Source organism: Pempheris klunzingeri, chromosome 6, assembly GCF_042242105.1.
Source record: "Pempheris klunzingeri isolate RE-2024b chromosome 6, fPemKlu1.hap1, whole genome shotgun sequence".
Classification (NCBI taxonomy): Eukaryota; Metazoa; Chordata; class Actinopteri; order Acropomatiformes; family Pempheridae; genus Pempheris; species Pempheris klunzingeri.
Genome location: NC_092017.1, coordinates 23,290,035 through 23,314,194, shown reverse-complemented (window position 1 = coordinate 23,314,194; position 24,160 = coordinate 23,290,035). Strand labels below are relative to the sequence as shown.

General features: G+C 40.6%; 1 protein-coding gene across 1 annotated transcript in view; it reads left to right on the top strand.

The window, feature by feature from the left end:
• LOC139202656 (ephrin type-B receptor 1-like) overlaps positions 1–24,160 on the top strand; it is a 73,800-nt gene that overhangs the window by 36,185 nt on the left and 13,455 nt on the right. The window contains exons 6-13 of the mRNA XM_070832200.1: positions 62–217; positions 5,272–5,534; positions 7,779–7,854; positions 9,202–9,326; positions 17,790–17,955; positions 18,351–18,456; positions 20,460–20,521; positions 20,627–20,824. Coding sequence (XP_070688301.1) covers positions 62–217; positions 5,272–5,534; positions 7,779–7,854; positions 9,202–9,326; positions 17,790–17,955; positions 18,351–18,456; positions 20,460–20,521; positions 20,627–20,824 — 1,152 coding nt within the window. The remainder of the gene's footprint in view (positions 1–61; positions 218–5,271; positions 5,535–7,778; positions 7,855–9,201; positions 9,327–17,789; positions 17,956–18,350; positions 18,457–20,459; positions 20,522–20,626; positions 20,825–24,160) is intronic.

The following is a 24,160-nucleotide window of genomic DNA, read 5'->3' as shown; positions in this document are numbered from 1 at the left end:
TGTCTGTCGTTTTTTTTTTTTTAATGTGTTTTTCCCCCTCTTTCTCTCTTCATCTCTTCAGCTTGCCCTCAGGGCACCTTTAAGTCATTTCAGGGGGCAGGATTATGTCAGCAGTGTCCACTCAACAGTCGCTCCACTATCGAGGCTGCCACCCTCTGCGGTTGTCGGAACGGCTATTACCGCGGAGACATGGACAGACCGGAGGACATGTGCACCAGTGAGTCAGGCTCTCTCTGTCAAACAAACACCAAAGTGCAAACCTTTCAGTGGTGCAGCTGAGTGTAATTATGCCTCGGGGTGACTAAGACAGGTTTGTGAAGGTAGATTTTGGACCAAACTTTACAGCATATCATTGGCTGACCCTGTTCAATATCTCATCACTGAATTAAAGGCCAATATCTACTTTGATTTATCATTCCAACCCTAATTTTATGCACCGCATTCAAAGCAAGCACGCTGCAATGTTCCTGTCCTTGTTTGGGGATTTGGGGAGCAGTAAGTAATAACACTGCCACATTCCTCAGGCTTTCTGTTGAAGTGAATATGTGTTTAGTGTGTTGAAGAGGCTATATTGCTATGCAAGACGAGGCACAGAGTTTGAAAAACCCTGCCTCTCAGTTCCACAGAGAGATGGTGTAAGTAGGTTGAGACATGAATCATTTGGGCTGTCTCTGCAGCTAGTCTCAAACTGTGAGACTGTGTGTATGTGTCTGTGTGTATGTGTGTTCTGCATGTGTGTAGGTGCATGTGTTGTCTGTGCACGTCCTGGTGACCTGGATACAACTTCTTGTTTTTTTGGGGGGCTAAAAAAGCTCTGGTTCATTCATGGGCGGGTCTCTGTTTTACTGTTTCACATGAATGAATGGATTTTCAAAAATATATAGAGGGTGACCCAAAAATGTATTTTCTCTCCATGTTATTCTACAAATCATGACAGTGAATATTGGCAAGCACTTTCTGAGACCTACTTTCAGCCCACTACTATACTAATTAATCCAACTGCAGACAGTTTGGATCACAGTCACTCATACATTTTGGTTCAGTTGGTTTAAAGGGGAAATAATGATTGTTGCCTTTTTGCTCTGTTTTCTTTTAAATTATCAGTAAATCTCAGTTATTTTTAAACACAGGCCCTATTTTTCATATTTTTGGTTTGAAATGACTGGTATGTATAAAAGGTTTTGTAATTGGTCCAGTAAATCACCTCAGCCGGCAGACGTGAACAATCTACAATGGCTGTAATGTAATCCTTTGGGGCAGCCTCGCCCATCAAAGTACATCCATTAAAAGTGCTTGTTTTTGCCACTGACAGGCTCAAGTTATTATTCAAAGTGTCTTACAACATTACAGAAAGGATCCCTATAGACATGGCCCTTTAAAATCCTTTTTGTTTAACCAGAAACAGCCGTTGTGTTGCTCGGTACAAAGCCACCAGACTTCATTGACAAAAACAGTCATTTTACCTGGCAGAGCACAGGAGTTACTGTGGCTTTGGTGTTTTAAAGGGTTAGTTTGAATCAAAATTAACATGTCAATAATAACGCAGACTAACTGTTTGAGGCAGTGTTTGTGTAGACCAGCAACTTCAGTGCTCTAAAATATCTGTTTATGTCAAATGAGTGTGGTGGCTGTAAAGCTAGCAATGTAATGTCAGTAATTGTCAGACACACTGAATAAGACACAGTTGAGGCACAGTTACCCCAAGAATTACATTACCAGTTCATGATGCTGATCTTCTGGATCAGTTCCAAATTAATTTTGTACCTACTACTTACTCATTTCAAGTCCGAAATATGTAAAAATAGGGCTCCTTAACAATGGCTTATTACGAATACAACCATGAAGTCCTATGAACTGACAGGGAACTCATTGATTGGACAGATTTTGGTGTCTGTTGACAGACGTAGGATGATAAAATTCTGGTGACCGACGTCAAGTCGAGCAGCACTTTACTGCTTCTTATGTGTTTTTATTTATCTTCTACGCTGGTCACAAAGAACTCAACAGGAAGTAATTAATTAATTAAAGACCCCCCACTTGATCTCATATGCCAGAAATAGCAAGACACAGGGTGAAAAGAGACAGCTCAACATGCCTCTGTTATAGCCATTTTTCACTGTCTGATGTATTGGGGTGAATTCCTGATTGGTTGACAGATTAGCTATAGTGAGCACAGCCTACAGCAGATGGATTAAATAATGGTTTATCTTTGTAATTTCATGCTAAAATCACTTATCTACTGTCACACGATCCTATAGTTGGTTTGCTTTGCTTTCACATCAAAAACGCACCACAGCAGACGTCTCTTGGAAACAGACAGAACCAACTTTTCATGCGCTTGAGGTCAAGTTCGATTGCTAACTTCCTCACCACATCTATGGTTAGTCTGAACCAAGACAGACAAGTTGGGTGTGAATATAGCCTCGGACACATAATCAATGCTGTTGTAAAATAGAAACATAGTGATCCATAAAAGCATAAAGGCAACAAAGAAAGTGATTTGTCACCTGTCACCTGAGCACGTTATCATGTTCAGATGGATTAAAGCTCATTTAATGAATAGCTCACATCATTAGGGCTACATGCTGCGATATTTGGTATTGCTTTTATTCCTTTACCTGTATTGCAATCAAACTGTGTCACTACTCATCATAACCGCAGTACATTGCAGGGGGAGAAACCATTTGGCCACATTTGGTTACAATTTATGGGGTTAACAACAGAGTAAGCACATGAAAAGCATCACCTCAAACAATGCAGAACACTCTCAAATTGATGCTGACAGAAGGAAAATCATTTTTCCCAGTGAAAAGGTGTCAGGTGTCAATCTACTCAGCCTACACAGCTTTGTGAATTACCTTGGCACTTTTGATCCAAGGGCAAAAACAAATGAAGTATTTTTTTTTCGAACACAACAGCAATGAAAAAGAAGAGCGAAAACTGTGGGATAGAACCTCAATATAAGAAGGAGCTTCAGTTTATTTTTATTTGAAATAAACTCAATCACATATAAAATCAGATCAGTGAAATGGAAGAGTGAGCGCGCAGTGTGTGGATAGTTGGCTGACAGAAAATCATTCCCTCAGCATGCTGCATAGGTACAGAGGAGGCGTGTGTGTGTATACTGTATGTATGTGTGTGTGTGTGTGGGTTTTTCTTAAGTGTATTTTTGTGTATGGGTCAGATTGCTACAGAAAAAGCCACTTACAAAACAGTGAAGAAGTGCAAAGTGTGTTTGAGGACTGCGGCACAGAAAACTCTTTGAAATGCCTGAAGTGACGTCTATTGTCACAACAAAATGGTCAATTTAAAATGCGATTATTACCTCTTTTCTTGCTTCACATTTGCATTTGAATGTGTATTTTCCGTGAACTCGGCAAACGTCTAACTGAAAAAAAAATGTATTTGCGCTATTGAGATCAAACGTAAGATTTGAGTGAATATCAACACACTGCATGTGACTGTGTGTGTGTGTGTGTGTGTGTGTGTGTGTGTGTGTGTGTAATTAAGAATGCACAGTTTCTGATGGATCCTCTCTCTCAGTAGGAATGTTTATAAGATGGGGCTACTTAGATTTTCCACCCCCTACTGATCGTTAGCACTTTGATTCTGCAGCGCGGGCGTCTCTGAGTGTCTGACAAATACACTCATACACATATTCCACGGGGCAATCTCAAATGTTTCTTACGACTCTGTGATTTAACATACGCCAAGGTTGAATATCCATTTCATTTCAACTGCTCCTGTTCCAACACGCCATGCGAGTGTGTCTGCATTTGTCATGGATCTGTAATGCGTGTGAACAGTCAAGGAGAAGTGAACCCGCTAGGTTTAACCTTGTGAAAACTATGGGTGTGTGTTTAAGACTCACTTTAACACCCTAGAAAACCAGAGTTTCTTCACAGATCAAAGAGATGAGCTGACAGAAAAGTGAGAGAACCAGCAAGAGAGAAACTGACTGACTGACTGACTGACTGACTGAAGAGTGACAGACAAAAAGACTGATTCTCTAGTTGGCGGTGAGCTGTTAGGTCACCTTCTGACTGTTACCGGCAGGGTTGGATGAAGCCTAAATTCACTACATCTACACCAGCAATTCTGTTTGGAAACTGCACTTGGCAACTTAATAAAAGGCAACCAACCACTTCGAAAACTTAAAACCCCTGAAATCATACAAGTTGATCCCAGCAAACCCAGCAGTGTCCATCCAACATTGATTGTTTTTTTTAAAATTATAATCTCAACTAAATGTTTAATTGCTTGTTATGTAAAAAATGTCAGAATATTGTGGAAAATGTACTTTGCAATTTCCCAAACCCCAAGTTTACTCATTCAAATGCTCATTCATGTCCCAAATATCCCAGAAGACTAGGAAAACCAGCAAATACTCACATTTTATAAGCTAGAACCAGTGCATTTTTGGCACACAAAATTAAAATGTAATAACTGAATTCTGTTAACTGACTAATTAATTCATTAATTGTGTTTGCTCTTTGTCAAAAAGCAGTAAGTAACGACTACCGTTTAAATATTTCCTCATGAAATTGAATACACTAGAAGTACAATGTTGTAGCAAACTGATTTACTGAAATACCTCTAATTTATGTTAAGTAAACGCTGAACCTAATTATATTTTCCTCCTGTGGCATCCCTAATATAAAGGGTTGTTTGTGTACCTAAGTTTGAGCCACGGGACACAAGCGTTGGCTGGATGTGTTGAATTTTTTTTTATTTAATCTTGATAATGGGTCAGATGCACTCATGGAAACGATTGAGGGGAAGAGAACCATGATTCTCCTGCTTGTGTACAAACAAAATGAATCTGATACGGTCCACTCCCATCACACATTCACATTAATGACTCTGTGAGACTTCTTGTCCTGCTAGTTACTGTAACATTATACCAACCGATGTCATTTCCAAACATAGCCGATTCCATCCACGCAGTGATGCTCTGCTTCTGAACAGCTTGCGTAGCTATAAAATACCAGACATTCTGTGATGATGAAAGATAATAAAACATGTATCCATATGTAAGCCACCGCTTGATATAAAGTGATTTTCTCAAGTGTTTAGCATAATGAAGTTTGATTGCATTAGGTGTGAGGCAGTGTTTTGCTTTACATTGACAGGCTCTGAATTTACCTGTTTGATGTCTGCAGTGCTTTAGTGTGGCTGGTTACAGGAAGGCACCCTGAGAAGACATACTTCACATGTATTTTCACATCAGTCCTCCAATCTTGTCCTTAACCTCCCATCATCTTTCTGTAGGTGTCCCTTCGGCTCCTCGCAACGTGGTCTCAGTTGTCAACCAGACGTCGGTGCTGCTGGAGTGGCACTCACCACGCGACACCGGGCACCGTGACGACCTCTCGTACAATGTCTTATGCCGGCGGTGCCACAGCAGCGAGCGCCGGGCATGTCAGCCATGTGACGACAGCGTGGCGTTCGTTCCAGGCAAGCGGGGGTTGAAGGAGACGAGGGTGGAGATCAGCAAGCTGCGGGCTCACACGTCGTACACCTTCGACATACAGGTCTGTCCACTGGGCTGAGAGAAGTGCCTTTTTCAGAATTTATTGTTTTTTTTTGGGGGGGGAAGACGTTTGCTCAGCATGCATGCTGTTCAGTGATGTTGAAGAAAATCACTCTTCCTGCCTTCAGGCTTGAAAGATGTCTCTGAAAAGTTAACTTGCTTCTTGGCGGACAATCGCAGCTGCAGTTTGGAACAGTTTGGAACTCCAAACCCTTCCTGTGGGATAATCCACTCTTCTTCTGTTGATTTGTATGTTCATAGTTCCATCACAACATAAATAGCTACATACACGAATCATCATCACACTTCGTAGCTTTACAGCTATGCAGCAGGAGCAGCATTGGCAAAGTGGCTCTGCTATGACTCAGTGCTGTCAGTGGAATCCATTGTAACTGTAGCTGAATCCAGGATATTTACAGCTGCCACCCTCTGCGAAGAGGCAGGTAGCAAACCTTACAAGCATTTTAAACCTACAGATAGATTTGATGCTCAAGATTTGAATTTCAAATTACTAAAAACTTTAAATACTATACTAAAAACGTACTCAAAACCTTGGTGCATCACCAGCTCTTGTTTTAAAATGCAAATAGCTGCTGGATATTCACTGTGATGCTCAAGGATACTGAGGCTACATAGATGCTTGCCGACATGCACAATCTGCAGTATTATCATGTTCTCTCAAACCACAAGGCCACTATGATGCCTATAAAGCCAGTACGATGGTGAACCTTTTTAATCTTCTGCCATTCGTTGCCTTTGCCATCATCAAGGCTGGGTGTCTAAATCAAGGTCAGTTGTATTGTAATTGCTAAAGGAAGGAAGCTGTTACTTTACTCTCCACCTTCAGTCCTGGATTGTAAACTCATTTTATCTTCTCATCTAAATGTGGTCAAATCTAAATCTTTAGGCCAGAACTCTGCTGTATCTTCATGTCAAAGTCCAGTTGGGCTGTGAATAAGCAACAGGGTTTTTTGTAGGAGTGCAACATAGAACATAGTGGATGATTCTTGTCTAGATCTGCTCAAAAGTGTCTTTTGGATGTATTAGTTTATCCATTCTGTAAACTGTGGGACAGATGGATCAATAATGATGCATGAATAAATGTCCAAAACACTGACCTGATTGTGAAAGTACTGATTTTAACTGTGTGTGTGTTTACTGAAGGCAGCCACCTTGAAAGACTGAGCTGAATATCCATTGAGATAATCACCATTTGTCAGTTTTGTTACATGTTTAAATTATTCACCAAGTGAAAACACATCGAACAAACATCAAACAAATCGAAGACCTTAACTTTCAACATTTGTTTTTGATACTAGAATTATCTGTGTATTTATTAATATCCACCACTGAAATGTTATCCATCATGCCAATACTGATATTTTTGAATCATCAGAAACACAAAATGAGAAATGATAACCAAACAATTTATTATATACTGTGTGTAATTAGAGCTTGGAGTAAGCCATTAAGCTACCGTCACTAATTACCACGCCTTCCTTTAATGATTTGCTGTGATTGAAAACATTGTTTCGACTGTCAAAATGATTAATTGAGCTCATGACAAACAATATGTGGCAGCTAATTAGGTGGTCTTTAAAATGCACTTGGAACCTGTTAATTGTCTCTTTGTGTTGGTGAGATGAGAATGACTGTGAGACCTTGCAGTTTCAAGCAGACATTGGCAGTACTTCTACACTTAAATGAAACCACTATCGTTGCTGCTGATAATTGACTATGTGCTAAATCCCTCCCCCTCAGCAGCCATAACTCTGCACGGCAGGTCTGTTAAGATCTCGATTCCTCAACCTGCCAAAACGGAAGTGCATGTAGCTGTAGTGAGAGTTATATAAATGATATAAGAGAGATATGTGAAGAGTTGGGAAGGTGGAGTATTTTTTTTTTTAACCTTTGGCTAATTTGTTTTAGCACAATATCATGTGTGTAGTCTTCGAGTGCATATTTAAGATCCATTTAGGGAGCAGCTGTCAGCTGGAAACATTGAAAAGTCAGTCCATAAGTATTCATAGAACTAACATTGTCATTTCAGCTGGTAAAATCACAAGTTGTCAGCATAGTAGCCTTGAAATCAAAGGTCTATCTACCAAGAATTTGGAAATCTGCGAATGTTAACATGGTAAACTGTGTTTTTTGTTTTGTGAGAACAGAAAGATTAGCAGGCCTGAAAACAGTAACTAATGCTTTTAAGGTAGAACAGCTGACCATTACACTTTGTGCTCTACAGGCAGTCAACGGAGTCTCCAATGAGAGCCCTTATCCCGCCCAGCAACTGTCAATCAACATTACAACCAATCAAGCTGGTGAGTGGGGAGTGCAAAAGCTGTGTGTGTGTGTGTGTGTGTGTGTGTGTGTGTGTGTGTAAGCATCTGTGTGTGTAAGCATACCCTGGGGCACAGTGGATTATGCTGGCTAGGGGGATAAAGGAAACTGAGCTACAGCCTTTTAATTCATAAAACATGTTATAAGCTTGTCATCTCTCCCTCTGTCTCCCTCTCTCTCCCCCGTTCTCTGTCTTTCCTGCACATCCACAGCTTTCATCCTGTTTTCCTCTTTCCCTCTGCCTCTCCCTCAGTTCCCCTTTTCTTGCCTTTATCCCCTCTCCCTGCCCTCCTCTCTCTGTCCCCCTCTCTCAGTCTCTGACACTGTAATTCTTAGAGACTATAAAGCGAGCTGAGTTACTGCTCCATCAATACTTTATGGAGACAGACACAAGTGATATTTCCACCGCTACCCAAATTTAGATTTAAAAGCAGCTTTGCTCTGATGGAAAACACATCATTTACCTCATCTACGGCAACCCAGGCTCATTCCCAATCGAAACATGATCCATTGTCACCCTGCCGCTTTCTGAGCGCATTTGTTCCTGCTGCAGGAAGAAAAACTCTCTTATCCACGAAAATCTTTTAGGACTCAACAAAACTGATTTATTTTCAGGTTGACTGCACTTGGGGATTGTGAATTATACAATGGGGTTTAGCATATTTCTTGGGCCCTTAGGATATGAAACTCACTCGACATATAGAGAACCCTGTTAAATGTCAATTGTGGCAATATTTAAAAAGTCTGTGAGGTTTTCATGTGACACCTCGCTCATACTGTCAAATTATGACTCCAGAAGACGTATTTGGCTCCAGAAGGTATCCCGGCATTATGGATTATGGCGGTCCTGGGATGTCCTTCTGACTGCTCTGTGTGAGACGTATACGTTCTCATTCTCGATAAAACTTGCATCAATTTGATACTTGTTACTGGTGTAGTATCAATCTCCACGTCTTCATTTCCTGCACTCGCCCCAGCACGCTATCAGGTAAAGTACAAATGTGATGAAAACCATCTCGTAAAAATATCCCAGAGGCAAAACCATGAAATACATTATAGCCAACAGCTTCTGGTTCCTAAAATTATGAGTGAAAATGCATTGCAGACATAACTCTTGTTTCCCCATCAGTGACAAGTGCGGTAATTTGTTTTCATGAGCCTGGATGAGGAAACATTTTTCTCCTTTGGGTGTAAATAATCCTTGGCAATATGTCATTACATTACGCACTATATTTCCATATTTATAGTGTTTAAGCATGCTAGCGAATCTTTTAACTGCCTAATTGATTGTGTGTACTTTTGTGTGTGTGTGTGTGTGTGTTTAACAGCTCCCTCAGTAGTTCCCATAATGCACCAAGTCAGCTCAACAAGCCGCAGTTTCTCGTTGTCATGGCCACCGCCCGAACAGCCCAACGGAATTATCCTCGACTACGAGATACGATACTATGACAAGGTAGAGTGGGATGATAAATGTCTGTGAGTGTTTGTGTGCGTGTCTGTGTGCTTTTTGGTGTTATGGTCACAGCCAGTAATCCATTAGAGTTAATAAAAGAAGCAAATCAATATCAACTCCATCTAAGTCATCTATTATCAGGGCTGTTACTGAGAGGCAGCAACAGTCTCACTGCTTCTCAAATACTTTAGCTCATGATAACTTGAATAAAACTGGAAAAACTTCCGGTGTACACATTTACAATGTGTCAGTCTACATCATCCTCCTCAGGTTTAACCTCTTAAGACCCGAGCTCTTGTTTGATATGTATTTTTTTATTTCTCCTTGCTATTTGGGCTTATTGGACCCTGATGAGTATAAAACCTAAGCATCATCTTTTTACATGGTGTAGTTTTAGAGAAAAATGATGTCCACATATGTGGACAATCGGTCTTAATTTCCAGAAACCACAATAAAGTCACCTTTGGGCAAAACTCTTTATCTCCACCCTGAACATAGCAGTTTTTTTTTTTCTGACTGCTTTTGCATGTATTTATAACACATACAAAACATATTTTGAACATGTTTTGAAAATCACGGTGCAAAAAACAATATGAAATATCAACAATTTTGCCCACATACATGTCCATACGGCCCCAGCTAAGCAGAATGAACTACTATGGTAATATAACCCAAAATGTGATGTCCACGCATGTGTACGTCAGGTCTTTAGAGGATAAGGACAAGAAGTCGCAATAGTTCATTATATATACACAGATGTGGGGTAAATTAGCCAATCAGAAGACCACAAAAGATTATCCATGTTGCCATCCAGGTGATTAGATGAAGAAGATTTTTTTTTTTTATTGCTGTTTATGTACTACAATCTGAGCATCATTGCAAAAGAGAGCATGCTCTCAATGACCTTCCCTGTTTAAATAAAGGTTAAAAAATTCTGAAATAAGGTAACTTGTTTGTTTATTCCATTCAAAAGTCCTGTTGTCAATGTAAAGCTGCAGGATATTTTTTTAACCTCTGGACCGACCAAGGCTAGCTTGCTGTTTGCCCTTGTTTCCAGTCTCCAGCTGGGCCACTATTCAGAATTTAATGACTGCATGATTTTTTTTTTCATCCATAAATTAACCCAAACTCAAAAACAGTTAATATGGGCATAATAATATAGGTGTACAAAAGCATGCAAGAGTAACTGTCGGCTTTTTTTTATATCCGACGGCACTCCCCACCCAGAGTGCAGGACTTTATCTCACTTACTGCTTGTTGCTGCTCCTGTCATATTGAGATTTTGTTTTCAGCCATTTGAACTTAAAATGATTAACCAAATACAGCAATGTCCACCGTTCGACACACGCGCAGACGCAAAACTGTGACATCTGTGTTGTGTTTGAGACGTGTGTTAAAAATGTTTCCATTCACCACAACATCACTCAATAATGGAGTGCTCTTATAATATTTCTGTTGTTAATATTACTGATATCCTGCCACATAGCACAAGTAATGCCTGATAAAAAAAAAAAAGCGTTATTATTATTAGTTCAGCGGGTGGAATGTGGTGAGTGCTGCTCCCCACAGACCTGACATGATGATTAATTACAGACAGCTGAAGGCAGAAATGTGTCAACATATTTCTTAGATTTATAATTCCTGTAATTGATGTATTTTCTCTCTCACTTGTGTGATGATGATGTCCGTTAAAGAGTTGGAGTCATGCATCATCTTTTTACAATATTACTTCCTAATAAGTCAGGATTGATTTTTAGAGCTATGATGCATATTTCATGGAGCCTGTCGTCAGACTGACGGGGTTTTAGAGTGATATAGAGCCGCTCCTTATTCCATCACACATCAATTCTTGATCATAGTTGTGCAGCGAAAATGATCACCCATTCATTAACAAGTGGCTACAGTGGGATCTTGTCAAACAGTAAGACTACTTCATTTCAAATAAACTGTAAAAGAAAGGTTTACTGACTAATTGAGTCCAACATGGAGCTTCTTCCATGAGCAACTGATGAAGTAGTTTCAGTCGGAGTTTCATAAGCTGTAACACACAGTATAGGATCTAATTAAGATCTGTGGGCTCTGGAAGATCCAATTAAATCAACAGTTTAATTGGTCAAGTAGCTCACAAAAGAACTCATGCGGATCGTGCATGCCATGTGTGGGCCACTTTTCACTTTAATCACTAGAAGGAACGGAACATCATGAAAAATTAAAAAGACACTTATGGACATTGATTTAGACAAATTGCTTTAAATTAATTTAAAGAATTAAATTAGACCAAAAAATACTTGTTGCCATCCTAGATGAATCATTTGATATTTTGCTGAAGATGATACTACATACTACAGCTGCTTTATATAAATATAATCATACCGGTAGTCGTAGTCATTTCCTCTGTGATGTTATGACACAGTTTTTATGGCTTGGATATAGGTTTTCAGTACAGGCTCCTCGTGGAGATGCTTGCACATATTCCAAAGTCTGTGGGGAGGAATCCTACCGTGTGTGTTGACAGCAAACACTAATATTGCTGTACTGTTTGTTGAGTGTTTCATAGATTCATCTCCACAGCTCACTATTGATGTGGCCTTCAAGTCTCTCTGTGGAGCTTGGTGCCTTGATTTGTGCCAGAAGACATCGCAGACCACTGGTTTTACATAGTTAGCTTTTATCTATTTGGGGCAAAGTCTGTTCTCCCAATGAGATACAGACCACAGAGAGCAGGACACTTCTGCAGGAAACCATCCGTTCATCCATGCTTGGATGTTGAGGATGTGTCTGTACCAGGCAGCTGAGGTTAGAACTGGTAAGAAGTGAAGTAAACAGTCTCAGTACTTCTGGACTTAAGGAGAGAGTCACTGGGTAACAGGTACTTCCACATTATCCGCGGCTGCTTTGAAGTAGTTCAGACGTTCCTCTCTCCAGCAATGCCTTCCAGCTCCTCTTGAGGGATCGCTAGCCAGATGATGTATATAATCCCTCCAGCGTGTTCAGGGTCTACCCCTGGAGCCAAACCTAGTAGGGGAGCTCGCTGGTGAGCATCTGGTGACCAGGAATTGACCCGTGGAGTTTAATTGCGATGATTAAAAAAATGTCACTCCACTGCTTTTTGCTGTATATGTCAACATCTTGTCAACATCAACTGCGCAAGGTCTTTCTGTCTCCTTGCCAGAATCATTTGAGAACAAGAAGACTAAAGCACCAATTTATCTTCAAGTGGATGTCGTTGAAATCAAAACTCCTACCACTCTGCTTTGTGAGGCTGTGAGGCTGTCTGACTGAAACAATCAAGCCTCCAGCTGTCCTGTAGCGGACAAGATCCTGACCTGTATGAACCGCTAAGGCACAAAAAGCTTCACCGCCAGAGTGCAGGGATCAAACTAGCCTGCATAAAGAGTGTCATACCCAGGGCACCAATGAGGGCCTCTGATTTGGGGGAGAAACGCGCAGGACATGATTGCTTTCCCATCAAAGACTGCTGCTCTAGGAAAAAAAAAAAAAAAACTCCAAAGAAAGCACAAACCGTAGCTGCATATCTTGTCCTCTTTGTAATTCAGTCAGGGGGAAGCAATGCATTTGGAGACTGAAAGTTAAATTAAAAGCATATCTATCACCCAGAGCTAAACATAAGAATATCCTCATCTTTTCTAAAGCTGAGCCAACAGCTGCAAAGACAGATAGACTTTCACAGACAGATTAAATTAAAAACAAAGAGCAACGCACCTACAAGGGATTGTGTGAGATACACTAAAAAGAACAACATGCCTCCTCATCCACAGCCCACAGTTGATTCCTTGCCATCTTCCAATCCTTTTTACAAAACAGAAAAAAAAAAAACTTTTTGGCATTTTTTTTTTGGATACCTCTGCTATTCTCCGTGCACATTTTTCCTTTTTAATACATACTGTCAGAGAGTTGGTGCTTCCACAACTCACTAAAACTCTGAGATAGAAACGGAAATACAAACTTTAAATGTGCAACACTCTTGTCAACTCTCTTTCCTATCTGCCCTCTTTGATGAAAACAGTCAGCACAGCCCTAAAGTCCATGACTCCAGAGGGCTTGCTCACAGATTCCAATTTCCCAGCACAACATGGTGTATGGCTATAATTTTACAGTGCTGCATAAGGGAAGGGAACAAGAGAGTGTGTGTGTATTTGTGTGTGTGTGTGTGTATTTGTGTGTCATTTTTATTGTTATGGCTGCTATTGTTTCTCCTGCTTCACTGTGTGCTATGTGCTAAAATATAAACGCTATAACTAAACAAAGTACAGCACTGACACAACCATTCATCATTACATACGTTATCATACTATTACTACTCTGCTTTTTTTATGTTGATGCTTTTGATAAATAGCATTCAGCTTTCATCCAAATGAAGTCATTATATTTGTATGCTAGTATAAGTATAAGTTTGTACTGTATAACGTTGGTATGCACCAAAATTATTCAGATTTTGTAAAGTCCTACCCTCATTAGGAGACATCCATCCATTGTCTATAACACTTATCCTTAAGGGTTGTGGACAGAGCCTTCCTGCTGCGAGGCAAACAGTGCTAACCACTGCACCACCGTGCAGTCATGATACATATTTCTACAAGTAATATTCAAGCCACACTCTTTTCTGACCTACTTACCCGTTTTGAAATGCTACTAAAATGGTCGGAACATGCAGGTCCAGTGTCTAATGTCTAGTATAACGGAAGGAGAAACCTTTGCAGTTGCTGCTGTGCAGAGCTCGCTGTGGCTCAAATATTAACCGTGACTGTCCTCACCACGGCACCATTGTTGATTTGTGAAGTGCAGTGAAGTTTTCCTGACAACTAACCTTTTGTAATCATGCAAATTTGGCAGCCCTCACTTGCACAACGTCACACGACTTCTGCCTTTGCTCCTTACTGCCACAGAAATTGTTTGGAAGGAGTTCAGGTAGACGGTTGTGCTGCAAGCATCCGACTTCGTCATCAGAGCCCACAGTTTACACCTAGTCTCCCGTCCACAGTCCACATGAGTTTCTTTCAGCCACCACTTCTGTTTTTCCCTAACCTCAACAATAGATGTGGCAGATCACATATTGTTCACTTTGGAGGCCACACAGCTTTGTTATAGTGGTGTGAAGGCTTGTCGGCATGATCACGCACAGTAAAAGTCACAGCCATTGCCGACACAAAAAAAAAAAGGAACTGTTGCTCAGGAAAAAAAACACGTCTGAACATTAGATTGAACAACGTAGTTGCGTTGCCCTCAGCGCCCGTACATGCCATGGTTTTGGTAAAAGTGAAGTTCCAGGAAAAGATGGAGAATAGCAGAAAGAGAAAGTTGAGTTTTTGCTCTCAGAGAGCAATTAGAGTGGATTTAGGACAGAGTGAGAAGGGCTGCACTCGCTGAGAAATGTACTATAGCTGCCGTCTGACAGTGGCAGATAAAACCTTTACTTTGTCAAAATCAGGGCAGCGACTTTACTGTAACTTGAGTGCTGCTGCCTTTGGTTTAACATTATTTAACACAGAAGCCAATTAAGGCCCAGAATCAAAAGCTGACAGTCTTTTATTGGTCCTTCTCTGCATTTCTCTGCCTTGATACACATCTTAAGAAGGGAGAACTACTGTCTCTTACACTGTAGACAAGCCAGCCACGTAAAGCGACTAATTTTAGCTCATAGCTTCAAGTGAAGAGGCCCTCGGGGAGCAGTTTGATAAGCCTGGAGAGGGAAAGGACAGGTTTTTCTAACCAGACAGCTGTACCTCCTTTTCTGGTACTTTGTCATTTCTCCACCTTCTTTCCCTCCATCTTCTCCCCCACCCCTCACTCACCTCCTCCTCCCCTCATAGACACTATAGATAATGAGGTTTTAATGTAGTAAATTTGATATGGCACAGGGAGCCAGGATTTTTACCCACTACTTATCTCTAGCTAACAGACCTTCCCAGATGGGCTGCCCCCTAACCTTTTCACTGTGGCGAGCATAGCCCCCCTCTGACACCCCCCACTCCCTCCTCACACACACACACACACACACACACACCTCCAAATCCAAACCCCACCCCAACGCAATATCCCTATAACCGTGGCCCCTTCCAAATATAACTCTACTTACTTATTCTCTCCCAGCTTTTAACAGTGCAAATTCAGTAGTTGTCCTTGTGCCATGTCCTAATTATGACACTAGGAGTCTGGCTGGCTACTAGTACAGTAAATCATCAGTCCACTTAAAGAAATTAGAGCTTAATGATGTTAAATACAGTATATCAAGGTACTCTAATAAATGACACAAGACATGCCATATCATAATAGTAACAATAAAAGGTGTAAGACCCTAAATGGCGAAATGGGTGTTTGTTATTAAGAATCATAATCACAACAGTAATACCATTCAGTCATCTTTTTATTCATGTGCATGTCCTCTTTTAAGAGCCCGCTTTTTTTTTTCCTACCCAATCCTCGTATTCTTCCTGCTCTTTTCCCTCCTGAACTCTCCTCCTCATCAACATCATCATCTCTCTTTCTCTCCTTTGCGCTCTGCCGTCGACCCCTCCACCTCCTTCATCCTCACGGCATGATTCCCTCCCCCTCCTTTCATGCCATCACCACACCATATCTGTCGTTCCCTCTGGACTGTTTCGATTTTGCCGCAGTAAAACCTTTTTATCTGAAAGAGATGGGCGAAAGGAAGCACAGAAGGAGTGCACAGGAAGATAGAGGTAAAAGGTTGTAGCCTTGGGTTTATAAGATACCCCTGAAAGGTCTGATACCTAATTCACTTCAGGAGGGACGACTGGATGGAAAGAAGAACAAATGCTGCGGTAGACCTGTCTCAGTGGGCATTAGCTAATTAACTCTGCCGTCAGTTTATTATATCTTAAGGAGATGGAGCACAGAAAGGATCACAGAGTTGGGGGGGAAAAAGAGCAAGAAGTCAAAGAGGAAGGGGGTGAAGAGATTTATTTTATAAGCTATGAAGACCGTAGTTGTGGACAAAATGACTGATGAGTGGAGGGTAGATGGGAAGAGAGAGGAGTGGGGGGAGATTTACGGTGGAGGAGAGAAGTATGTTGTGGAAAAGAGGTTTCAGAAATGAGAAGAAAGTGATAAAAAAAAAAAAAAATAGGTGCAGAAGGTAAACAAAGGGTTTCTTTAAGCTTGAAAGAGTATCCAAAGCAAGAGGAGTTAAAGTATCACTTCACCCACATTTTCAACCTTAGGGGTGTACTGCATTAGCCCTGTTTGCCTTCTCTCAAATAAAATTAGAGTAAAACTGTGATTCTGTTTGTGGTGCAAAAAGCACAGAAAAAAATGGCACTTTAATAAGTGGAACTGCATCGTGTGTTTCCAGAAAGAATGACCCATTTGCGCAATTTGCAGCAAGTCCCAAGTAAAAATGACCATATTTATGCAAAGACAACGTGCTGTTGAGTTTTTAAACCGTGATTTTTGAAAGGTTTGTGTTGAGCAAGCCGAGTTATTATTATCTATTCTCACTGTTTTTGAGTAATGACAGAAATTACATATCAAAATGTGAGTAGGTGCCACTTGTAGAGCAACTTAACACCAGCTGGAAATCCTGTTTTTTCTGACCTTCAGTAGTTCAGTACTGCTGTAGTATAGAAGCGGTAGCCCCAGATATGGCGACACACCACAACATCACTGTTGGGTTTGATAACGGAGGCGACGGATCGAGCCCCTGATCTCACCCATTTGGGATGCTGGATGTGGTCAGAGGTGCAACAGGGTTGAAGCTTTAAGTCACAAACAGCTGTAAAAAGCTGCTTTGCATCCTGGCGTTAAGCCGTTTGAGTCAGTTCACTCTAATCGCACACAATTAAGGATATTTCACACCTGTTTTCACAGCTCACACTCACCTGTCTGTGAGCAGTTTTCATAGTGACTTTCCTTCAGTAGAAAGTAGTTCAGATAAAATCTATCCATAGTGAAGTCTCTGGATTATTCGGAGTAACTGGGATGATATGTCTGCAAAAATACATTTTTATATGTAATTTTTATTCTTTGATTACCAAAAATGACATTCAATCCCCCCCCTCCCCTACTGTACTGATATCTCACCCTTCTGACCCTTCACCAGAATACCAGAAGACCCTGAAATAAAATGTAGTCGATGCTTCTGAACTATTCTTTATTACTGTTGGAAAAAAGTGGAAAAAGACAGAGGGTGTGATAGAGACTGGCACGGTGTCACGAATTCCCAGATTTAATGCACAAACTCAAGATGTTGTAGCTACACTGTCCTGCCAGGGCGTCTGTGGTGAATAGTGAGTGTCTCAGTTTGGACTGGAACTTTGGAAGAATTAATCTTGTCTCAGCTGAAGTACAAAACTGAGTGCTAAATTCTCTCTTTGTCTGACTTAGTCTGTGACTGAAGTATTATAGTCTGTCTCTGATCGCTGAGAAACCTTTTAATCTATCTGTCAACCTCCTCCTCCTCCTCCTCCTCCTCCTCCTCCTCAGTCCCAGTCGTCCTGGCTGAACAGTTCAGTGGTCCAGAGCGAAACACCCAATGTTGTTCTGGAGGGACTGAGGCCGGGGAGTGGCTACGTGGTCCAGGTGAGGGCCCGCACTGTGGCTGGCTACGGAGCCTACAGCAAGGAGATGCTCTTCCAAACACTCACCGATGGTAAGTGAGTGGGTGGCTGGCTGGAGTGTGTGGAGGTGTGTGTGTGTTGGTGGGTGTTTTATGATGGAGAGGTAAGAGAGTGCAGCACTGATAGAGGGAATTTGAGAGGTTGAGCAAAAGTGAAAATCTGGCTGTGAAGTAATTAAATTCTGCCCTACTTAGTGAGTGTGTGTGTGTGTGTGTGTGTGTGTGTGTGTGTGTGTGTGTGCATGGATGTGTGGGTGTTTGCAGTCATGTAAAATGACCCATGTAAATGCTATTTTATGTGCGTTAGGGGAAAAACTGTCAGGTTTCACAAATCAATCAGGTACTTAGTGTGTGTGTGAGAGAATGTAAAAATATTAACTCTCTGTATTGGATTTTGTGTGTGTGTGTGTGTGTGTGTGTTCCTGCAGACGAGTATAAATCAGAGCTGGGACAGCAGCTCTCCCTGATTGCAGGTTCTTTAGTCGGTGGAGTGTGTATCGTCTCATTGGTGGCTATCGCTATCATTTGTACAAGGTAATACACAGGCACACATGTACACACACGGTCTCACACACACCTACACATTTCTGTATACATGTGTGTCCATGGGAGTATCCCAGTTGGTGGGATACTTCCTTGGTATTATCCAATCTAAATGTTAACATGTCATGTTTAGTGCCTTGTCCAGTCAAGGTACTCAACATGTACTGACTTAATATTTACTTTTGTAATTCCTTTCCTTCTGATACATTTTAATTAAACAGAACTGTGTGGAAATCAGATCTAAAAATCAGTAATCAGTAAAAGGTAGGAGTGAAAACCAGATTATTTCATCTCACAATCTGGAGCTTCAGTCACGTTCTAACAGGTTTACGATCCCCACCCCCCCCATACGACCATCTGTTGTCATGTGAAGCTCCACATTTTTGTCATGTGATGATAACTGAGCCATTTCCATGACGACTGAGCAAACAGTGTACCACTGTGACATCGGGCTGAAAGGTAGTAAGTGTACCTTTAGTTCAGAATTTTGTCAAGAAAACATTTTCGCAATAACCATTCATTGTTTTTATCAGCAGTCTGGTGTCTGCAATTTTGGAAAAGTAATGACAAAAAAAATGAAATGAAATTTGAAATGCCTGAAGTCTCTGTGAGTCCATGACCTCCTAGAGGTAACAAGTAACAAGCTCCCTCTCCAATATGCGATATGTATTGTGAAGATCAGTTAACGTATCATGGAGTGCATTTCTTCAGTTTCATCCTCAGATGAAAGCAGGGAACGACGGCTGACAACACAGAGTAGTAAGAAATATCACAGAGATTCAAACATTAAGGCTGTTGGGAAGCTCAAGCTTATTTTAAGAGAGTTGGCCTGGAAGAGAGGGTTGAGGGAAAGGTCTACGGAGCAGTCGCAGTTGGTCAAACCAACGCTAAGAGAAAGACAGTGACTATCAAGACCAGAAAGTATCTCGAGCATGTATGGCAGGGCAATCATGTGCTTCCTGCTGTGAATACGTGCTCAAAGTGCAGTGGAAATCGTTGATGATGATCACGTCTTTCCGGGTAAAATTGACCACAATTAGTGGATGATTATTATCCAATCATTTTTCTCCTTTTTCTTTATTTCTCATGCAGATACCATCTAATTGTCATTTGCATATTTATTGCATGAATACAAACTAATGAAACGGACAGCTTCGCGACTGATTGAATGATTTTTATTGACTTGCTGGATTTATCCATCCTCTGGAGGTGGGCAGCTTCAACCGCACGTGATTTCCCCGCACACGTTCGTCTTCCGTCGCCATCGTCATTAGCCATAACTGTTCCTTATTGTCTGAGTCGACCACACAACGTATCGCCGCTGTACCTCGCTGGTTCATTTTGAGCGGTTTGTCATAAGCTTCCAGGAGACTACGGTTTTCATGGAGGGTCACCTGAATTATCATGGGAGGAAAGAATTGCTGTAGTTTTAGTTTTGTTACATATGTTGTGATGTATGGAAAAACCCAAAATGAACAGTGTGAGCGGACTACTTTGTATAGCTTTTGTATAGGAATGATTCTGTCCCAAGCGTTTTTGATCCTTATAAGAGGCTGATCGTTGTAACTGTGATCAATGTAAGTGTTTCCACAATACTATAATAGCTGGTGAGAGACAGCCTCTCTTCAGTCATATCCTCTTCAGTCATATCTAACGGTGATGATGACTCATGCGTGCGAGCATTAAACATCTACTGAGGATTTGAGTAGTGTGTGTTATAGTGTTTGAACACCAACTCGTCTACACCAGACAAAAACTGATTTTTCAGTTTCCATGACACAAGTCACCTGATACTAATGAATTCCTGAAAGACTTTTTTTTTTTTTCTTCACTTAAGCAGAGTTTTTTTTTTTGACAGTAAGACTATTTATTTTACCGCAACTCAGCTGAAGGGAAGACAACCAATTAGCATTTCTACCATTTCTTACTTTTGTGTAACATTTCTGTCTGCTTGTCTTTTTCTTCCCCCAAATTCTCTCAAATGCTGTCTGTAGAAGACGGCAGCTGAAGGAAAGCGTGTACGGAGACAAGCTGCAGCAGTACAACACAGGAGGAGGTACAGCTAATACTGAAACTTTTAATTAGCTCAGTTTATATCTGCTTACATACACCAGACTTTTTAAACTGTGTTTGTATTTGCACTTTCTAATTTCCTCCTCAGAGGTGACTCTGAGACCTGACATGTTCAGCGGTCCCACCCCCACTGTGACCTTCCCCACCCTGTCTGAAGGTCATAATTCACCGGGGGTCAAGATCTACATCGACCCCTTCACCTACGAGGACCCCAACGAGGCCGTCAGGGAGTTTGCCAAGGAAATCGACCCCTCCTGTGTCAAAATAGAGGAAGTCATTGGATCAGGTAGAGACTTTCATAGACTTGTGTCTTTGACCGTTGGCCTTGCCCTTCTTCTCTCGTGTTATTTCTGTAAGACGATATAGATAAAATGAACAAACACCTAAAATGGAAAATCCATGATTGTTTTAATATGCGTCAAATATTCCAGTGCGTTCGATCTATTTGTACAAGAGCGTTTGTTGAAGAGTAAGATAAAAACTAACAGTCCTTGTTCACATTTGATATAAATTATAAAGCATATAAAGTAAATCTCGGTTTCCTTCAGTGAGACCAACTGTCACTTAAAACAACAGATACTCTACAGTAAATTAATTAAAGTCTTCAGCTATGCCAGACTTTTGTGTCAATGAGGAAGATCTGGAAACGCGCAATGGCAATTTATTATTTTGCTTTATTTTTTTCCTTTGAAGTCAGGAGCAATGTTTTATTCATGCTGAAAACTTTCACCAGAATAAATTAAAACTGTCCTCATGCATTCTCTTTGGCTACCCGAGCACTCACTGTAAAAATGCTGTGTGATGTTTGGCAAATAGAGAAAGTTGAACGTGAAGTAGAGTCCCAAGTTGAATGTGAAATTTTTTTGGGGGGGGCAGAGTTTTTGCATTTCAGTTGTTGGATTGAAAAAAAGAAAAAAAGAGATGGAAATGAGAAAAAAAGTCATGAAACCATGCAACACCTTCAGCACCTTCCAGCATTTCACTTTAGCGTCTATCCAAGTCAGGTGAAACACAGAACACACTCAAAGAGATACATAGGATACATAAAAAAAATCATAGAATACATCAAATTTGAAATACAAATATGTAAAACATGTGCTAAAACCCACCACATGAGTTCATAAATAGGTTTGCAAAATGTAGTGTACATCCAATAACAGCATAATATAAAACCAGGTGTAGATCTGGCTGTTATCTTCCAACTCAGTCATCAACTGTGTGACTACATGCTTAGAAATAAAATTAGTATTTGGATAACCAAACTCTATTATAAAGAGCCCCCAAATAATCTCAAAAGTAAATATGTATGATTTCTTTCATTGCTGTATTCCTCAGATCAAACTCGGGTTCATTGCCTTCATGCCTTAAAAAAACACTGCACATAAAATACAGAAGGCCTAACCTCAAGCTCTGTACCAGAACATCATGAAATTATTCATTCTTGTCACAAGTGGGTTTTTAAAGATAATATTGATGCATAATGTGGATTTTTTTTCATCAAATTTATGAATAAATAAGCTTTTCAAGGTCTCAAAGACGTGCGCCGTATATCATTTACGCACTAACTTTTGAACTCTTTTTCATTAAAGCTCAATGCCACCTATTTTAGGGGCAAGGTTACAGCACTGAACTGCCGCAGGGCTCCAGGCGTCCAAAAGTCCCAGCTTCACTGTCAGTTGTTTTTTTTATTGAATGATGCATATAGAAATGACCACAAACTAGTCAATACACATAGAAACTTAATCTTCAACCATATCTAATTTGGAGCATAATGTATATACAACACAGAGGCTGTATGCACATACTAGCATTGGGTCAGTTTCTGGTTTCTTCAGTCAGGTTCAGTGTACAAGCTTAAAGTTTTATGAGCCAACATTTGTCATTATGAGACGTTCTGACAAATTAAAAAGTAGCCTGCATCAGCAACCTGTGCCAGTGGTGCTAAATCTAATTCGTATTACTTGTAACCAGCAATACGACAATATGATTAACGCAATATCATGTTTTTTTTTTTTAGGCTATTAACAGAGCCACTAGTGTCAGAGCACTGGTCTTTGTGTACACAATGTGTACACAGGGTCAAAAGTCTGGTTCACCATTAATACTTCAAAATCTTTCTAGTTATGAGACCTCTCTTTTGCTTTGTATTTCACTCACATGATGCATTTTCCTTCTACGTTATTATTTAATCTAATTATCATGAACTAACACAAATTATGTATTATACCAGCATATGGGTACACGTTGCAGAAAGGACAGTAGATGGGGACCACGAACGGGTCCAACAGCATATTTTTATCTTGAGGTCCCCGAACAGTTTAGCCTGCCATGGGCAAAATAGATAAAATCCTCCATCACAATTTATGTAGTTGTGTGCGATCATGACTGATTTGTCGGTTATGTACTCAGTGGAATAGGACAAAGTATGTCACCACATTGATGCAAAATCAGGACGATGTTAAAGGGATTGTTACCACAGTATGGAAAAATCTGTATTGTTTCTTGGTGTGTTTTGTTATATCGCTCAACCTCAATGCCATCATGCGTCTGCAGTGGGTTCATTTGTTTTCTGGCAAGCAGATTTTAGTCTTTAATGATTAATTAGTGATATTTGTCTTGTACCCTAAACCATAATGTTTTTACCCCAAGTGTTATACTGATAACCTATTTTTTTTCTCCTTTGGATCAAAACCAATCAAGCCCAAATGGCCACGCAGCTGTGGGTGATAAAGGTCATGAACCAGATTCAGACCCTCACGCTGAGAGTATGTGCTTTCGGCTTTGGTTTGTTGAGCCACTATGAGAGGCTTTCCGTAATCCCTTCGTTTCTCACTTTATTTCTCTGGGGTGAAGGTTTCTCACCTCAGCCAGTGGTGGCAGAGGAGGGATAAAAAAAAAACTGATGGGGAGGGAGGGTAAAATATGAGCCTGGGTGATTGAGATGTGGCCAGTCTTAAACGGCTGTATCTCTCCCATTCTGCTGCGTTAGACAGAGAAAATGTCTTAAAAGCTGGTTCTCCCTTATTCCCTCTCCCTGACTTTCTTTTTTGTCTTTCTTTCTGTATTTCTTTGATACTTCTCCCTATCTTCATCTCTCTGCGATTCAGCCCCTCTGGAGTTTTTAGAGTTTGTTTGCGTGCGGAGAAATGCTAAAACAAAGAACGAAGGGGGAAAAAATCCAAACAACAGATAGAGGAGGGAAGATAAAAGAAGAAAGCACCCTAAGGAGATTGTAAAAATATCTCACCTCTCTTTTCCTCTGTGATAACACCTCTCTCTTTTCCTCTATTCTCATTACTACCGCGCACACTGTAAGAAATGTCATTCATAAAAAAATCACTTCATTTGACTGAGGACAGGTACTAAAACCCTTTTATATCTATTACAAGGCAGTAACAACATCACACCTGACAGGCCAGTTAATTTATTTGCAGTATGTTAGGTATGCTGTAGATTTAAGACGATACTTAAAAACAAAGACAATGAATATGTCTTCTAATGCTCTATTTTCTCCTTGAATACCTCTATTTTCAAAAAAATAGGAAGTGACATATCATCTGATCTCCCTTTGCGATCATTTGTTGTTTTCACCCCTCTGCGTCTTTCCGTACTTCCTCCCCTC